Genomic DNA, 18,268 nt, shown 5'->3' on the forward strand with positions numbered 1-18,268 from the left:
ATACTGGAGTTCCATTGAAGTTGTAGTCAATTTACCCCTTCTGCATAAACCATTTCATACCATTCTAATGTTGTTAATATTATAAATCAACAGGTCAAAGTGTAAACAATTCAATTTTAGAATTAGATTTCTGTAAATACAAAAATGTATTTAAGGCTGTTTGCGATAATGTTATCATGTCTGCAGATTATTTACTTTTTTACATGGCATTCAGCTATTGACATTCTTCTTTGAAGGCTGTAACCTGCCAAATAATCATTTCAACCATTTTTTATTGAAATATTTTCACCCTGGAGCAAATATCCTTACTTTGTACTTATCTTGGGTTTTGCTTTCCCATTGTTGGCTAATGCCAAGCTGTGGTTGAAAGAATATCTGTCAAATACAGATCATTAGTAAAATGCACTGAAATGAATCCTAATAAATTATAATAAATCTAGAAAAGAATTTAATACTATATTTAGAAGTTAAATTGGAAATAATTTGGGGGTTTTGTCAGTAATTTTTTCTTTGTGAGATAAAACAAATTGCTCATATTCCATAAACTAATTGATATAGCTTAAATGATAAGTTTGAAGGCTATAATTAAGATATAGTGAAATGGTTTTGATAATACACTCATGTAAAGGTAAAAGTTTAAAATATTTTTCCTAGGCTTTGTTTCAAGTTGATAAAACATTGTGACTGTTAGGACTGCATTTATACCCAGAAGTTGATATAAGGATGATGAACTGCACTTTTTAATGTTTATTTAAAGTGCAACATTATCTACATCCATTTTGCAAACAGCTAGATCGTGCTTCTCCTACATCTTTACACAGAGCTCTTGTTTAGAAACCTAAGCATGATAGTTCTGGTAATGTTGTCTATAAGAAAGTAAACATGAAGTTGTTCTTTGAAAGGTCTTGAGTAAATGTTTTCCTAATTTTTTTTTCATTTTTCATGTATTGTGTTCAGTAAATTGCTCACAACTGACTTAAACAGGACTGTATGTTCAATATATTCATTATAATCTAATTTTTACTAATAGTTCTGCAATAAAGAAGGGTCAGAGTGGAAACTTATTTCAAGAGTAATGGGCACTAAAATATTGATATTCTTGTTCTGTAAATGACAAGTTATATGGAACATTACTAGAACAGAATTAGTTCAGTGATCTATTAGTTAGTAGCCCTGCAGAGTAGCATATTCAATGTCAATTATCTATTTTACTGTACTTTAAACACATATCTTGGTCATATTAATTACTTTGGTGGTCTAAAGTGAAATGAATTAAACAATCGTGTGAAGGTCCAGCATATTGGAATAAAACTTTGTTCGAAATGCCAAACCCAAATCCATAGTTTGGGGATTTATTGGATGCTCAAACTAAGTCCAGACTTTTTGTAAGATTTGTGAACCTGGAAAATTTGGATGTTCGTTCTAATTCATTTTGGCATAATTACTTTCTTAACTAATTAGTAAATACAAGACAAAAACAAAATTTGGAAATTCAAGTGGAAATTAAAGGGAAATTCCAAGGATATGAAACCATGGCAGAAGGAAGGGTTAAGCTAAATAAAATGATTGTATCCTCAAAAATCTGAAATCCCATAAGTTAAATATAGAATCATAGGATCATTTAGGTTGGAAAAGACCTCTAAGATCATTGAGTACAACTGATAACACTGCCAAGTCCACCACTAAGCCATGTTCCTAAATGCCAGAGCTACATGTCTTTTAAACATGTCCAGGGTTGCGACTCAACCACTTCACTGGGCAGCCTGTTCCAATGCTTGAAAATCCTTTCATTGAAGAAATTTTTCCTATATTTCCATTTACTCTTTTCCTACTGCTTGTTACTTATGGGAAGAGACTGACATCTACATCACTACAAGCTCCTTTCAGGCAGTTGTAGAAAGAGTGATAAGGTCCCCTCTGAGCCTCCTTTTCTCCATGCTAAACAACCCTAGTTTCTACAGCTGCTCCTCATAGGACTTGTGCTCCAGACCCTTCAGCAGCTTCATTGCTCTTCTTCAGACACACTCTAGCTCCTCAGTGTCTTTCTTGTAATGAGTGGCCCAAAACTGAACACAGGATTAGAGGTTTGGCCCCACAGTTGCTGAGTACAGGGGGGCAATCACTTGTCACAGACATCTTTTATGAAAAATCCTTTCCTTAGGATTTTTCCTCCTGAGAAGCTGAGAGGCCTCAGAAACAAAATGTAAACAATGGTTATCTGCTGCTGTGGAATGCAACAGGTGAATCTTTGATTGGCCCATGTTGGTTGTTTCTAATTAATGGCCAATCACAGCCCAGCTGGCTCGGACAGAGAGTCCAAACCACAAGCTTTTGTTATCATTCTTTCTTTTCCTGTTCTTAGCTAGCCTTCTGATGAAATCTTTTCTTCTATTCTTTTAGTATAGTTTTAATATAATATATATCATAAAATAATAAATCAAGCCTTCTGAAACATGGAGTCAAATCCTCGTCTCTTCCCTCATCCTAAGACCCCTGTGAACACAGTCACAATCACTCCCCTAGCCCTGCTGGCCAAATTATTGCTGATACAAGCCAGGATGCCATCAGCCTTTTTGGCCAAGTGAGCACACACTGGCTTGTTCAGTCAGCTGTCAACCGGCACCAGATCCTTTTCTGACCAGCAGTTTTCCAGCCACTCTTACCCAAGCCTGTAGTGCTGCATAGGGTTGTTGTGACTCAAGTGCAGGATCATGCACTTCACCTTGTTTAGCCTCATGCAAGCTCTGCATAGCCTTCCTACCCTCCAGCAGATTAACATTCCCACCCAACTTGGTGTCATCTGCAAACTTACTGAGGGTGCACTCAATCCCCTTGTCCAGATCATTGATAAAGATATTAATCAGAACTGGCCCTGATACTGAGCCCTGGGAAGCACCAAGCAACCAAATGGATGTAATTCCATTCACCACCACTCTTTTGGCCTGCCCATCCATCCATCCATGCATGCATCCATCCATATTTTTACCCAGCAAACATAAGCAGCCAGCTTCTTCAGGAAAATGCACTGGGAGACACTGTCAAAGGCCTTACTAAGGTTCAAGTAGACAACATCCACAGCCTTTCCTTCATCCACTGAGTGTGTCACCTTGTCATAGAAGGAGACCAAGTTAGTCAAGCAGGACTTGCCTTTCCTAAACTAGTTCTGACTGGGCCTGATCCCCTGGGTGTCCTGTACGTACCACGAGATGGCACTCAGGATGATCTGCTCCATAATGTTCCCTGGCACTGAAGTCAGACTGACAGGCCTGTAGTTCCCTGGATCCTCCTTCTGGCCCTCCTTATAGGTTTGCTAACTTCTAGTCAAGTAGGACCTCCCCCATTAGTCAGGACTGCTGATAAATAAAAACTATAAAAATATTTCCTTTTTATTTTTTTGTTTTCTTATACTGGTAAATGTCATTAAAATTACCATTTTACTTGAGTTTAGTGTACATGACCCTGAGATTAGCTCAGTTGGTTAGAGCATTGTGCCAATTACACCAAGGTTGCGGGTTCAATCCCTGTATGGGCCATTTACTTAAGAGTTGAACTTGATCCTCGTGGGTCCCTTCCAACTCAGAATATTCTGTGAAGCTATGTTAGTTACTATTTGTTATATACAGAGGTACAGTCATGTATTAGAAACTGTTTGCCTATATGCTTCCAAAATTACTCACCAAAATTCTGCAATAGATTACACAGGAAAAAAAAAGTTGATTTTGTTCCTCTTGGAAGCAAACAGGCTACAACAGAAAGGGATTGAGCCCATGATGCTTTATAGCTATACAAGTTATTTTTCATATCATCTAGATTGTTTTTTACCTTATATTTGATAGTTTCTTCTTTGTATTTGGAAGACAATAAACCCTATTCAGTTAAATGTAGTACTGGGGTTTTTTATTTGTATTTTTTTTAATTCCATGTGAAGAGAAATAGTATATCATTCCAGAATTTAAAATGTATTAACTTAGTTCTATTAGGGTTTTTTTTAATGCAATAAGTATAAATTACATTGGTTATTTTATTTCTTTGGAGTTCTAGCAATTTTTCTCGAAAGCACAAATAACTTCATAAAATGTTAATGTATGGTACTGAATCTGAAATATTTTTAGAAGTGGAGCTATCTGAGCTCACAGGTGCCATGAGTCTTGTTATTTCCTTGTAAACCTAAAAAAAAATTCCATAACTAAGGCATCATGGCATATCTAGCATTGAAAGAGATTTAAAAAGATTATATTTGCTCAAAGAACAGTCACTGTATTAAACAGGCCTTGAGTGGTCTAAAAAATATCAGTTCTATGTTGTACAATTAAGCCAGGGTTTTCAGTAGAGTAATAATGAATTTATATATGTTCACTCTTTCATATTTGACATAGCTCCAATGGCTTTTAGACAACTATGAAACTGCAGAAGGAGTGAGTCTCCCCAGAAGTACCCTTTACAACCATTACTTACGTCATTGTCAGGAGCACAAGTTAGATCCAGTCAATGCTGCCTCCTTTGGAAAACTCATACGGTCAATCTTCATGGGATTACGGACCAGAAGACTGGGAACCAGGTTTGTGTTAATAAAATCTTCAAGTTTAACAGAAAAATATCAATAATAATCATGAGCATGAAGCTCATATGTTAAAAACAAGCAAGGAAATAAGCAAATAAAAATATTTAAAACCTTTGTGTTAAGGGAGTTGCCAAATCCAGCAGACTTCAGGACTCAGGGGACTCCTGGTCTGCTATAGCCAGATTCTATGTACTCTTATGACCCAGATATCTTCCATCTCAGTCCGATCAATGCAGTTACTGCTGTTTCCATTTGCAGCTCTAGATAGCAGTGAGACTGAACATGTGTTCCAAAGATGCAGACAAACACACACATGACACTAACACAGCTAACTACAGAGGCTAACACAGGGCAATGCCTTTACCAGCACCCATATAGACACTCATGAACATGAACACAGACAGCCCAGTTCTGTTCTTTCTTTCCAGTTGACCAGGACTGAAGTTGGTTAGTGAAACATTCACAAATCCTCACTCACAAGCATACCCCATTTATGGAATTGTTTTATTCACCATGACTGCGTAAGTAATTTAGTTGATTTTTTATTTACCTTATTCTATTTAAATGAAGCCCAACAGTAAAGTGCCAGAAAATATAGTTTAAGTGAACTGATTTTCAGAAGCTGGTGAAGTTATATCAGTTTTATACCAGAGTGAAAGACAAGCCTAACTTATGTACTGTTTTCCAGTCAAGGCAAATGTTAATGTGTGATGTATATACTAAAGAAACAATGTTATTTTTGTTCTTTCGTGAAGGGGGAACTCTAAATACCATTATTATGGGATTCGTGTCAAACCAGATTCTCCCCTTAATCGGTTACAAGAGGACATGCAATATATGGCTATGAGACAGCAACCCATGCAGCAGAAACAGAGGTATAGTGTTATATGAAACTACCTTTTCATATTTCTAGATCTTGGAACCTTACTTGTCTGCATTTATGTGGCAAAGCTGAATCTCTAATGGAAATTTTTAAACTTCTCTTGGAAAAAATAAAGGTTTGTCAGTTCAGCAGTTGATATCACTGGAGTCTGATATCAGTAGACATATCTAAAAACTCATAAATTTGAAAAATTGATTTAAAAAGTAAGATATGATTCAATTCTTCAGAACAGACACTTCTTGATAGTTTTGGGTTATTTGATCAAAAGATGGGGAAAAACAGTAATAGGAGGTTTGAGTTTCAAATTCTGCTGGTAATTTTCATCTCTTTATTCAGCACATACAAAAAATGATAGAAGAACTTGTGATTAGGTTCAGCTTTGTGTTGATGTCCTCCTCCTGGCAAGAACTGATGCATCAAACTCCTGGACTTGAGCAGAGAAGACTTGGGCCTCTTCTGGGCTCTGCTTGGAATAATCCCTTGGGAGACAGTCCTACAGGGCAAAGGGGTCCAGAAGAGCTGTTTTATTTTTCAAGGATCACCTTGAAGTTTAAGAATGGTCCATCCCAACATACAGGATGTCAAACAAAGGTAGAACGAGGCCTGCATGGATGAACAAGGAGCTCCTGACAAAGCTCGAACATATAAAGAAAGTATACAAGAGGTGGAAGCAATGCCAGGGAACCCAAGAGGAATATAGAGTCTGTCTATAGACTCTGTATAGACTGTCTGACTGTGCAGGGATGATGTTAGGAAAGTCAAAGCCTATCTATGAAGGACAAGAAGATTATTGGGAGTTGTCAGCATGTATTTACAAAGGGGAAATCATGCTTGACCAACCCAATAGTCTTCTAAAATGAGGTGAATGGCTCCATGGATGAAGAGTGAGCAGTGGATTATGTCTATATTGACTTTAGCAAGGCTTTCAATACTGTCTTCCTGTCAGGGAGCAGCAAGGGCTGTCTTCTCCTTAAGGAATGGGGAGTTGGGAGTTGAGTACCATGGTATACACAGCAGAGACCTCACCAGCCTAGGCCTAGTCCTGCAGGATCCAAGTGAAATAAGCAGGGCAGATCTGGAGATGGGAGTCAGATTCAACCGAGAGTCCAGATCATCAGACAAATTTGTGGTGATGACACAGGTGCAAGGTCCAGCCAGGAAGTCAGTCCACAAATCAGACTCAGGTCTGGTGAGGACAACCAGGGCCAGACACAGTCCACTGATCATTGGGTAGGTCCCTAGAGGCAAGACAGGTCCAAGGTCAAGACAGAAAGCAAATCCATAATTTGGGGTCCAGGTCAATGGGCCATACCAGTCACAGGTGTGGGTGGCTGAGATAGAAATCAGTAATCCTGCAGCACAGGTATCTTATCCATGTGTATAAATTCGTGATGGGAGGGAGTAAAGACAAAGCCAGACTCTTCTCAGCAGTGCCCAGTAACAGGACAATGAGCAATGGGCACAAACTGAAAAAGAGAAAATGTCATTTAGTTGAAAAGCACCTCTGGCAATTGTCTAGTCCACACACACACACCTGCAGCACAAAGCAGTGTCAGCTAGAACAGGTTGCCCAAGCCCATGTACAGTTGGGTTTTGAATTTCTCTAAAGGTGGAGACTCCACAAACTTACTGGGCAAACTGTATCAGTGCTCAACCAGCCCTAGAGTAAAAAAACCCAAGAATTTTCTTATGTTTAAGCAGGATTTCCTGCAATTCAATTTGTGCCCATTGCTTTTTGTCCTTTCACTGGATACTAATGAAAATAGTGGGGATCTGCTTTATTTATTCCATCCCAACAGTATCTCTATAAAGTAGTTTTGAAGATCTGTGTTCATCCTCTAAATCAATTCAGGGGTGCAAAGATTTCGGTGAAATAAATTTCCAAATCCCAGGCATTCTAAATAGATGAAACGCAGAGAGTAGGGAGCTAGCATGACTGTGTGATATTTACAAGGTAAAAAACTTAGTACTGTCTGTTTCCTGTGCAAAATCAGATATACTAACATACTTTTCAGAAAAGAGGTGCTTATCCAACAGAAAAATAAGAAATTTTCATTGAAAAAATTGGGAATCCATGAACCAACTGCTACCTACACAATGTTTTGTGCAAAAACTGACAAATTTGAAGGTTTTGATGTAAATCTTTGATGGAAAAATAGACAGTTTAAAAGCAAGATCAGATGTATTCCTAATGTTTTTATCACAATGAACTGTGGTTTACATAATAGTAATTTTAAACAAAAGTTTAAATATATATATATAAAACACCAGCATTTCTTATTCTAACATGTTTAATACAATTTTGCTGTTCTCTAGCATGCAGAAATATTTCATTGTACTTTTTATTTCTGTTTATGTCCTTATTCTTCAGGGTTTAGGATACTTTTGGTCAGATTTTCTTCTGAAATGTGTATGGGGGAAAGCTTGACCCATATAGTTGCTTGTTTATTTTAATGGATATAAAGATTCTCATGTATGTACTAGACCAGAGAGGTTAATGCTTGGGAGGTGGGGGACAGGATAAAAGAGCTACATGTAAGAAAAACAAACCAAAAAAAGCATGCATTAAGCTGCATTACATTTTTTAAACACTATATTTCTGAACTAAGACTTCTGCCACAGTTATGAATCATGTTTAGTATTTGAGAATTTTGGTATATAACTGTATATTTGTATAAATTTTATCTCACAGTCTTCATAAATCTATCGTGTTTTTACATGATATAAAGGGCTTAATACTATAGCTTGAGTCATTAGGAGCAATCTTTATTATTTAGTTTTATGAATATTTCTAATTTTATTTAAAAACTAAAAAAGTTTTAATTTACATGCAATAATTCTCTTTTGAAAAGATATTCAGAGCAAAGAGAATCTAAGAATCATTAATGTTTCCTTCTCCTTTCTGATAACTCAATCTGGGACATATTTTTCTCCTTTAGAATCATCTGACAACTGTGTTTGCTTTTTCTGTTAAGATGTATCAATTTTACCCCCTCTCCATCAATCACATTGAATCAGATAGACACTTTGAGTTCTTGACTTCTTGACAAAGTATAGGCTGAATTTATGCTACAGAACACTTTTTCTCATTCTTTCTTAATTTGAAAGGTCATGCAACTTTCCTACTTGTGTGACGCTGCATTCCCAGAATTACAGGATATGATGAGTTGAACAGGACCAACAAGGATCATCGAGTCCAACTCCTGGCCCTACACAGGACCATCCCCAAGAGTCATACCATGTGCCTGAGAGTATTGTCCAAATACTTAGTGAACTCTGTAAGGCTTGGTGGTATGACCACTTTCTTGGGGAGCCTGTTCTTTCTAGTGCCCAACCACTCTCTGGGTGAGGAACCTTTTTCTCATATCCCACCTAAACCTCCCCTGACACAGCTTCAGGCCCTTCCCTTGGGTCCTGTCACTGGTCACCACAGAGATCAGTGCCTGCCCCTCCTCTTTCCCTCACAAGGAAGTTGGAGACTGCAATGAGGTCCCTCCTCAGTCTCCTCTTATCCTGGCTGAACAGGCCAAGAGACCTCAGCTGCTCCTCACACAGCTTCCCCTCAAGGCCCTTCACCATCTTTGCTGCCCTCCTCTGGACACTCTAACAGCTTAATATCTTTCTTATATTGCAGTGCTCAAAACTGCACACAGTATTTAAGGTAAGGCTGCACCAGTGCAGAGCAGAGTGGGACAATCACCTCCTTTGACTGGCTGGCACTGTTGTGCCTAATGCACCTCAGGACATGGTAGGCTCTCCTGGCTGCCAGGGCATACAGCTGACTCATGATAAACTTTCCATCAACCAGGACCCCCAGGTCCCTTTCCACAACACTGCTTTCCAGCATCTCATTCATCAGTCTGTCTGTACATCCAGGGTTGCCCCATCTCAGGTGCAGAATCTGGCACTTTCCCTTGTTGAACTTCATATGGTTGGTGATTGCCCAGTCCTCTAATTTGTCAAGGTCTCTCTGGCTTCGAGGGAGTCGAGACCTCCTCCAGTTTTGTATCATCTGTGAACTTGCTTAGTATATCTTCCCCTCCTGCATCCAAGTAATTTATGCAGATGTTGAAGAGCACAGGGAGGAGGATGGAACACTGTGGAACCCCACTAGATGCAGGTCGTCAGTGTGATGTCATCCCATTCACTATAAGCCTTTGTGCCCGACCCATGAGCCAGTTGCTCACCCATTGCATGATGTGTTTATCCAGCTGTAGGATGGACATTTTGTCCAGAAGGATCTTGTGGGAGACACTATCAAAAGCTGGGCTGAACTCCAAAAAGATTACATCAAGTGGCTTCCCTTGATCACCTATCTGGATTATCTCATCATAAAAGGAAATCAGGTTTTACAAGGAGGACTTTCCTCTCATAAAGCTTTTCTGGCTGTGACCGATGACTGCATTGTCTTTCAGGTGTTTTTCAATACCTCCCAGAATGATCTTCTCCATAACTTTACTAGGCACCTTAGTGAGACTAACAGGCCTGTAGTTTCATGTCTTGGTTTGAAAAGACAGATGTCTGCTTAAGGAAGGTAGGAGCCTCCCCTGAAATGGAAAATGTAAACCCCCTCCCTCTGAATTGTTATAATTTTGAAATTAAAAGGCTCTCAGGCAAAGATATGGGGATAGGAATAACAGTTCTTTACTAGGAAAACTAGAAAATACAAATGCAATAATACAAACAAAAAAAAACCCAAAACACTGACAGAGTCAGAATACAACTTGACACCCTGTGGGTCAGGGTGTTGGCAGCAGTCCAATTAAATGGTGGCTGCAGTCCTCCTGGAGTGACAGGTGGGGTTCTGTTGAAGCAGTGATCCTGTAGAAGGGTGTAGGTTTCCTCTGAAGGTCCAGTGGTGGTGTAGATGGGCCTGGTCTTCCTCTGGGAATCCAGTGGAGAAGACAGCTACTCCTCTGGGAATCCAGTGGGAAAAGGCTGCTCTGGTGTTCCAAAATCTCAGATTATATCCAGGTAGGAATGCTTGGCTCCTCCCCCTGGGCAGAGCATCTCACAATGGGATGATGTAATTTTATCAGTCATGCAGTGAGACTCAATGGCCCATTAACAGAAGATATCTCCCCAGAGGGAGGATTGGTTTGTGGAAGAGATAAAGAAAACTGCCCAATTAACAGCAGGTAGATGTCCCACCTCTAACAGATGGCAAATAGAATACACACTTATCTTACAACTCAGGACATTTCCACGGACCTTGTCCAGGTTTAGAGCAAATTTGGGGAAGAATCTCCCAAAGGAGCTCCGGTGGGAAAAGCAGATCCAATCGGCCCCTCCCCCCAACTGGTCCGGGAGGGAAAAAAGACCTCCTTGGAGAAAGGTGGAAAAAACCTGTTTATTAAACAATAAAACCAAAACAATATCAAACAATGAGACCCCTTGCCACTCTAAAAGAGATGACAAACTGAGAAAACCCCGGGTTGTAGCTCAGCTCACTCAGTCTCTGATCAGTCCCTCTGGTGCTGGAATTGCCGCAGGCCAGGCCTGGCCCGGTGGGCCACAGCTGCAGCTGCCAGTGCTCTCCTGGGTGTTCAGTCCAGAGCAGTTTCAAGAGGTCCAAAGAAAAAGGAAAAAAAAAAACCAGTCCAGGAAACTTCTCTGCCTCAGCTAGCTAAACTAACTAAAAGCAAAGGAGAGCTCTGTCCTGCTGTCTGTTCATCCACAGACAACACAGTCCAGGAGCAGGAATGTGGAGGAGTGAGTACAGTGTCTGAAAACAAACTGCGCGCTTCTTCTCTCCCCCCCTTCACTCTCTGGAACACTCTTAAAGGTACAAAACTTATTATTCAACATAAACAGAATGAGATGATTTGGAATAAAAGCATCATATAGTCAACCCAGGACAGACCTCCTTCTTGCCCTTCTTGAAAATCAGGACAACATTCACCAGCTTCCAGTCAGCTGGGACTTCTTCGGATTCCCAAACTGCTCAAAAATCCTTGAGAGATTTTGCAATGACATCAGCCAGCCCTTTGAGGAGCTCAACTCCAGTTGAGGTTTGACCATACAGATTTTCTCCCAACAGTGGTGAGCAGCATCTCTGTATTCTTCACATGTCCCCTGACCTTGCTTCTACTGGCCATACCCTTCTTTTTGGCCTTATTTCCAAGAGAAGATCCCTGTTCAGCCAAGCCAGTCTTCTGCCTTGCCTGCTTGAATTCCAACATTTGACAATCGCCTGCTCCTGTGCTTTTAACCGGTGGTGTTTAAAAAGTGACCAGCACTGATGGACCCAGCACCTGCAAAAACATTTTCCCAGGGGACCTTATTCACTAATTCCCTGAGCAACCTGAGGTCTGCTCTCCTCATGTCCAGAGTTGAGGTTTGATGGACCTTTTCTCCTGTCAACAGAGATTTTAAAATCGATCTCTTTGTGATTGCTGTGGCCAAGACAGCTGCCAATCTCCACTTTGCTCATGAGTTCCACTCTGTTGACAAGCAGTACGTCAAGGAGGGCATCTTTCTGAGTCAGCTCCCTAAGGACCTGTTCCATAAAGTTGTCATCCAGCTTTCTTAGGAATCTTCTGGTCCTGTTTGTACCAGCTGTGTGATGGTGCCAGTTAATTTCTAGCAAGTTGAAGTATCCCATAAAGACAAGGACAGTTAACTTGGAAGCATCATTGTCCTGGCTAGGAGGTCTATGGTAGACTCCCATGATAACATCTGCATTATTTGTTTGTCCTTTGATTCTTAAGTTTTTGGTAGTGGATAAGGTGCTGCCCTGTGCTGGACACAGCTGGTTCCAGCTGCCTTGCTAATGGACCCAATGCAGGCCAAAGCTGAGCCAATCAACAAAGTTGATGGTGCCTCTGTGAAAACATACTTTAGACAGGGCAAAACCCACCACACATGCAGAGGAGTAGGGCGAAAAAAAAGAGTGAAAGCCAGCCGTATGAACAGAGGTCAAAAAGAAGGTGGGGGAGGAGGTGCTTCATGGTGCCAGAATCAGTATTCACATGGCAACTTATTTAACAGACCATGCTGGAGCAGCTGGATATTTTGTGAAGGAACTGCAGCTCATGGAGAATCCATGACAGAGAAGTGTGAGAAGGAAGGAGTGACAGAGAGATTTTCTTATGTACTGACCATAACACCCTTACACCCTTGAGCCCATCGCCTCACTGAAGCGGCTGCATGTAACCTGTGTCAATAGCAAGGGGGAGGGGAGGGGGGAAAGATGAGTCTGGAATGAAGCCATGAGCCTGGGAAAGGAGGAAGTGTATTTTAATATTTGTCTTTTTGCTTTCTGCTACCTGAATTAGTAATTACATTTTTATTTTAATTGGTGATAAGTTTACTTAATTTTACCTAAATTGATTCGGTTTTGCTGCAACAATCATTTGTAAGCAATCTCCTGTCATTATCTTGGCTTACAATCTTTCTTGCTCCTGTTCTTCCTATTTTCTCCATCTGACCCACTGGGGCAGGGAGGGTGTGAGTGGCTGAGTGGGAATTTCACTGTTAGCCAAGGCTAAACCACCACAAATGTGAATATATCCAAAGACCTGCTAGAGGTATGCTTGTGTGCAGTGTTTGACATGGCCCTTAATTCAGGGTCTGGGATTTCAGAAATGAATTTCAGTTGAGTGGCAACAACCATTGAGCTAATGCAAAGGTTGCTGAGTCACAGCTGTGGTCAACATAAGCTATGGGAGTACTACTTCTGTATTCCAACAAGAAATTTAAAAACAGTACATGTAAACTACAGATGACTGTTGATAACAGTCCCATCTCCTATTTGAGACAGTAGCTTGGACTCAACAGACACAGATCAAGCAATTTAAAGCACCTTTGTACTGGAATTGAAGAAATGCACAGGTAAGGACTTGCCTCACCTATATAGGTATTTGCCTTGCCTTTCAACTGTAGCTGCTATATAGCTCAGACTTCCAAATGGAAGTCTGGTTTGTGTTTGACATACTGGTGCTAGATTGTTTATGGGAAGTGTCTTGGTTTGAAAGACAGGTGTCTGCTAAGGAAAGCAGGAGCCTCCCTTGGAATGGAAAATATGACCCCCTCCCCTCCAAATTATTATAATTTTGAAATAAAGGAGCTTTCAGGCAAAGATATGAGAAAAGGAATAACAGTTCTTTACTAGTATGTGTATGTATAACGAGGCAAACAACAACAATGGTAACAACAAACAAAGAACAGAAAACCCAATAAACAGTCTTCCCGCTCTTTAAGCACTTTCCCTTTAGGTGTAGTTATGGCTGCAGTTGGCAGGGGCGCTGGTGGCTCCTCAGCTGGGCAGGGCAGGTGGCAATGATTCCCCTGTGGCTGCAGGGGGCGCTGTGGCACGGGTTTTGGCCTTCTCCCTCTCGCGTGGATGGGGGTGGGGTGGGGACAGCTGCCACCCTTGGGCACAAAACAAAACAGATCAAAAACCACCAAAATGGGATGGAATAATAAACCATCCCCAAGACAAGAATGAAATGCCAGGATATTTAAATAATTGAATCACAGAATCATAGAATGGTTGAGGTTGGAAGGGACCTCTGGAGGTCATCTTGTCCAACCCCCCTGCTCAGGAAGGACCACCTAGACCAGTTGATCAGGACTATGTCCAGATGACTTTTAAATATCTCCGAAGAGGGAGACTCTACCATGTCCCTGGGAAACTTGCTCCAGTGCTCAATCACTGGATATTTCCTGATGTTCAGAGGGCATCTCCTATGTTTCATCTTGTGCCCATGGCCTTTTTTGTTTTCACTGTGCACCACTGAAAAAAGCTTGGCTCTATCTTCTTTGTATCTTCCCTTCTAGGATTCATATACATGAGTAAGATCCCTCCAAGTCTTCTCTTCTCCAGGCTAGAGTCCCAGCTCTCTCAGTCTTTCCTCATAAGAGAGATGCTCCAGGTTCCTTAATCATCTTGATGGCCCTTTGTTTGGGTCTCTCCAGTATGTCCATGTCTCTCTTGTACTGGGGAGCTCAGAACTGGACACAGTACACCAGGTGTGGCCTCATCAGTGTTGAGTAAAGGGAAAGGATCATGTCTCTCCACCTGTTGGCAATGCTTTGACAAATGCAGACAAGGGTACCATTGGCCTTCTTTGCAGCAAGGGCGCAATGCTTGTTCATGTTCAACCTGATGTTCATGAGGACTCTCAGGTGCTTTCCTGGAAGCAGCACAACCCTTTGTAATATCAGACACTCTTCCCTGTTTTGATGCTGTCTGCAAAGTTGCTGAGGGTACACTCTGCGTGATCATACAGATCATTAATGAAAATGTTGAACTGGACTGGACCCACTATTGACCCTTGAGGTACACTGCTAGTCACCACACTTTTTGCCACTGATCATCATCCTCTGGGCCCAGCCATTGCGGTAGGTTGACCTTGGCTGACTGCCAACTGCTCACCAAGTTACTCAGTACAAGAAAGAAAAATACCACAAAATGCTCATGGGTCAAGATAAAGACAGGGAGATCATTCAGCAATTGCTGTCACAGGCAGAACAGGCTCAACTTGGAGAAATTGATTCAATTTATTGTCAATCACATTTGGATAATGAGAAATAAAAATACATTTAGAAAAACATTCCTCTCAATTCTTGCTTCTTTGCAGGCTCAACTTCACTCCCAACTCTTGTAACTCCTCCTCCCCAGCAGCACAGAGTGATGGGGAATGGGGGTTGCAGTCAGTTCATAATGCATTATCTCTGCCTCTCCTTTCTGCTCACCTGCTTCAATGTGGGATCCTTCGCACAAGAGACAGCCCTTCATGAACTTCACCAGTGTAGGTCCTTCCCATAGACTGCAGTTCCTCATGAACTTCAGCATGGGTCCTTTCCATGGAGTGCAATCCTTCAGGAACAGACTGCTCTAGCATGGGTCTCCCATAAGGTCACAGGTCCTGCCAAATAAAACCTGCTCTATGTGGGCTCTTCATGGGCTGCAGCTTCTTTCAGGGCACATCTACCTGTTCTGATGGGGGTTCCTCATAGGCTGCAGGTGGATCTCTGCATCTCCATGGATCTCCATGGGCTGCAAGGGAACAGCTGACTTATCATGGTCTTCACTATGGGCTGCAGAGGAATCTCTGTTCTGGCAGCTGGAGCACCTCCTCCCCCTCCTTCTTTTCTGATCCTTGGTGTCTGCAGAATTTTTTTTCACATATTCTCACTCCTCTCCCCCAGCTACTGTTGTGGAGCATTTTTAACTCTTTTTAAAATATGTTATCACAGAGGCACTACTAATGTCTCCGATTGGCTCAGGCTTTGGCCAGTGGTGGGTCCATCTTGGAGCTGGCTGAAACTGGCTCTTTCTGACATGGGAGCAGCTTCTGCTGTCTCCTCTCAGAAGCTACCCATGCAGACCCCCACTACAAAAACTTTGCCACATAAACCCAATATAGCCATTCAGCCAATTCTCAATCTATCTCGGTGTCTGCTCATCCAGTCCATATTTCATCAATTTTTCACCTCATCTAGCAGGCCAGTCATTTCATTGTAGAAGTTTATCAATTTGGTCAAGCGCAAACTCCTTTTGGTGAATCCATGCTGACTACTCCCAATTGCCATCTTCTCCTTCATGTGTTTTTCAATGGTTTCTAGGTTTAGCTGCTTCATCAACTTCTCAGGAACAAGGTGAGGCTAACCGGTCTATAAAAGCTGTTAAAACTGTTTGACTCCTATAATGTCACCTGTAATAATGCCAGAATTAAGGCTTTTCCCCAAGATAAAGCACATTGGAGCAAGTGGTAGCATAATCCTGGCTCCTAGCACCTAGTTTTTTTTTCGGTGTGAAAGTTCTTTTTAAACCCTAGAAACTCAAAAGACTGTTACTTTTATACATTCAAGACACTTTGGATTCTACTCAAAGAGCTGAAAAAATTGTGAAATAATAAATTTTCTAGAAACTAGTGGATATTGGAATAAAATTTCAATATTACTGTATGGAACGTGCCTGGGCTCGTCTGGCCCCTGCTGCTTGGCCAGAGGTGGCAGCTGTGGTATTTCACCACAGAGATACCTCTGGCTGGCTAGATGTTGCAGCTAGGAACTTGGAACACGTCCAGGCTTGTAGGAATTCAGTTTTACCTCTGGTGAAAGTCCTTAGGCGAGGTGAAAAGGAGAGGATTCTGAGGAGGGTTAAATCCAGAGTTTTATTCCAGGGTCACGGAGCTCTGAATCTTGGTAACAGCTCCCAGCAGAATACTGACCACATGGTCTGAGTGTCCTTTTAAGCCCAAGGGGAGGGGGGAGGGAGAGGATAGGTGAGCCATCAATCCAGGTGGGAGGGGAAGGGTCTCATGGGTCAATGACACTTAGACAGGCCAATGGCCCCAGGTCTGAGAAGCATCTTTTGAACTTCTGCCAATCACACACGCCCTTGCTGGAATGTTAAGCTTGACAGACAGCTCCTAGCAGGAGGCAAGGGGAGGGGAGGGGAGAAGTTGGCACACCTGGGAAAGGACTGGGGTAGCTAAAACAGGAAATTGCAACACACTTCAACAAGTGGAACTATGTGAACATACTGATTTTGATTTAAAAATAGAAATTGATCTTCTGCCAGACATTTTTAGAGTATAATGAGACTTAAGTTAAAAATTCTTTAAAAATTAGGTTTTTGGATTGCAAAGAGATCTATCAAGTGATGAGAAGTTTATCCATAAGAGTTCAATGTCACTTGATTAGGTAGGGGAAAGTACTGGAGCTAACTACGAATACAACAATAGGCTACAGAGCTACAAATATATGTGTAAAGAATATAGAGAATATATAAAAGAAAAAAAGGCAAAAATTAATTCAGCATCACTGTGATACTAGAGATTAAACTTTAATCTTCCTAAAGTTGATTACAGTTGTAAAATTTATTTCTGCAGGCCTGGAATTTTATCCTGGGCCTTTACAATAACTAAACTTCATATAAAATTCATAGAGATTTAGATCATTACAAAAGTTGTTGTTTTCAAGTATTCTCATTCCTAAAGTTATCATACTCTATGTTAAGGCAAAGAGGTGTTTTTTGGAAAAGTATACTTCTTTTTGTTGTGGTTCGATGCTGACCAAATGCCAGGCACTCATGGAAGTTGTTTGCTTACTCTCTCCTGCTACAGTTGGGTTGAGGAGAGGGAAAAAAATTAACTAACAGTTCATGAGTTAAGGACTAGGAGAAAAAAAGACTTTAACAGCAAAACAGGTGGAAATTTAAAGGTCTAAAGTAAATTTATTATTAACGGAGTCAGAGGAGGAAAATGGAAGTAAAATAAGCCTTTAAAACACCTTTTTTTCCCCAGCCCCTCCATCTTTCCCACCGACAGCACAGGAAGACAGGGCATGAGGGGCTTTGGTCACATCATCTTTCAAGATCTTTTTCCATTCACTCAGGGAGAGGAGTCTTTTTTCTGCTATGCCATGGGGTCCCTCCCATGGGCAAAACTGTCATCCTCAAACTGTTATGGCATGGGTCATTTGTCCATGGGGTGTGGTCTTTTAAGGCTAGGCTGCTCAAGTTTGAAAGCAAGGGCTCTCTATCTCTGGAAACAGGGGCCCTCTCTCTCTATTCGGGTCTCCCACTAGACCACAGCTTTCTCTAACATCTACCCATTCTGGCATGAGCACTTTTCCCACAGGCTGCGAGTGGACCTCTGCATCCCCTGTGGACTTCATGCATTAAAAGGGGACAGTTTGTTTTACCATAGTCCTCACCATTGCCTGCAGAGGAATCTTGGCTCCAATGCTTGAAGCACCTTCTCCCCCTCTTTCTTTTCCACTGACCTTGGTGCCGCCATGTTGTTTTCCCTCACATATCCTGAATTCCTCCTCTTTTCTGACTAGAAGAAAATCTTCTGCTTGTAGGTACC

The 18,268-nt window shown here is 41.3% G+C and overlaps 1 protein-coding gene across 1 annotated transcript in view; it reads left to right on the forward strand.

Moving 5' to 3' along the window:
- LOC128946102 (transcription factor RFX3-like) overlaps positions 1-18,268 on the forward strand; it is a 154,979-nt gene that overhangs the window by 63,696 nt on the left and 73,015 nt on the right. The window contains exons 5-6 of the mRNA XM_054290006.1: positions 4,377-4,558; positions 5,317-5,436. Of these exons, the coding sequence (XP_054145981.1) occupies positions 4,377-4,558; positions 5,317-5,436 (302 nt within the window). The remainder of the gene's footprint in view (positions 1-4,376; positions 4,559-5,316; positions 5,437-18,268) is intronic.

The sequence above is a fragment of the Melozone crissalis genome, unplaced genomic scaffold (assembly GCF_028551555.1).
Source record: "Melozone crissalis strain CALT ecotype California unplaced genomic scaffold, PUWL_Pcris_2 ptg000074l_1, whole genome shotgun sequence".
NCBI classification, from domain to species: domain Eukaryota; kingdom Metazoa; phylum Chordata; class Aves; order Passeriformes; family Passerellidae; genus Melozone; species Melozone crissalis.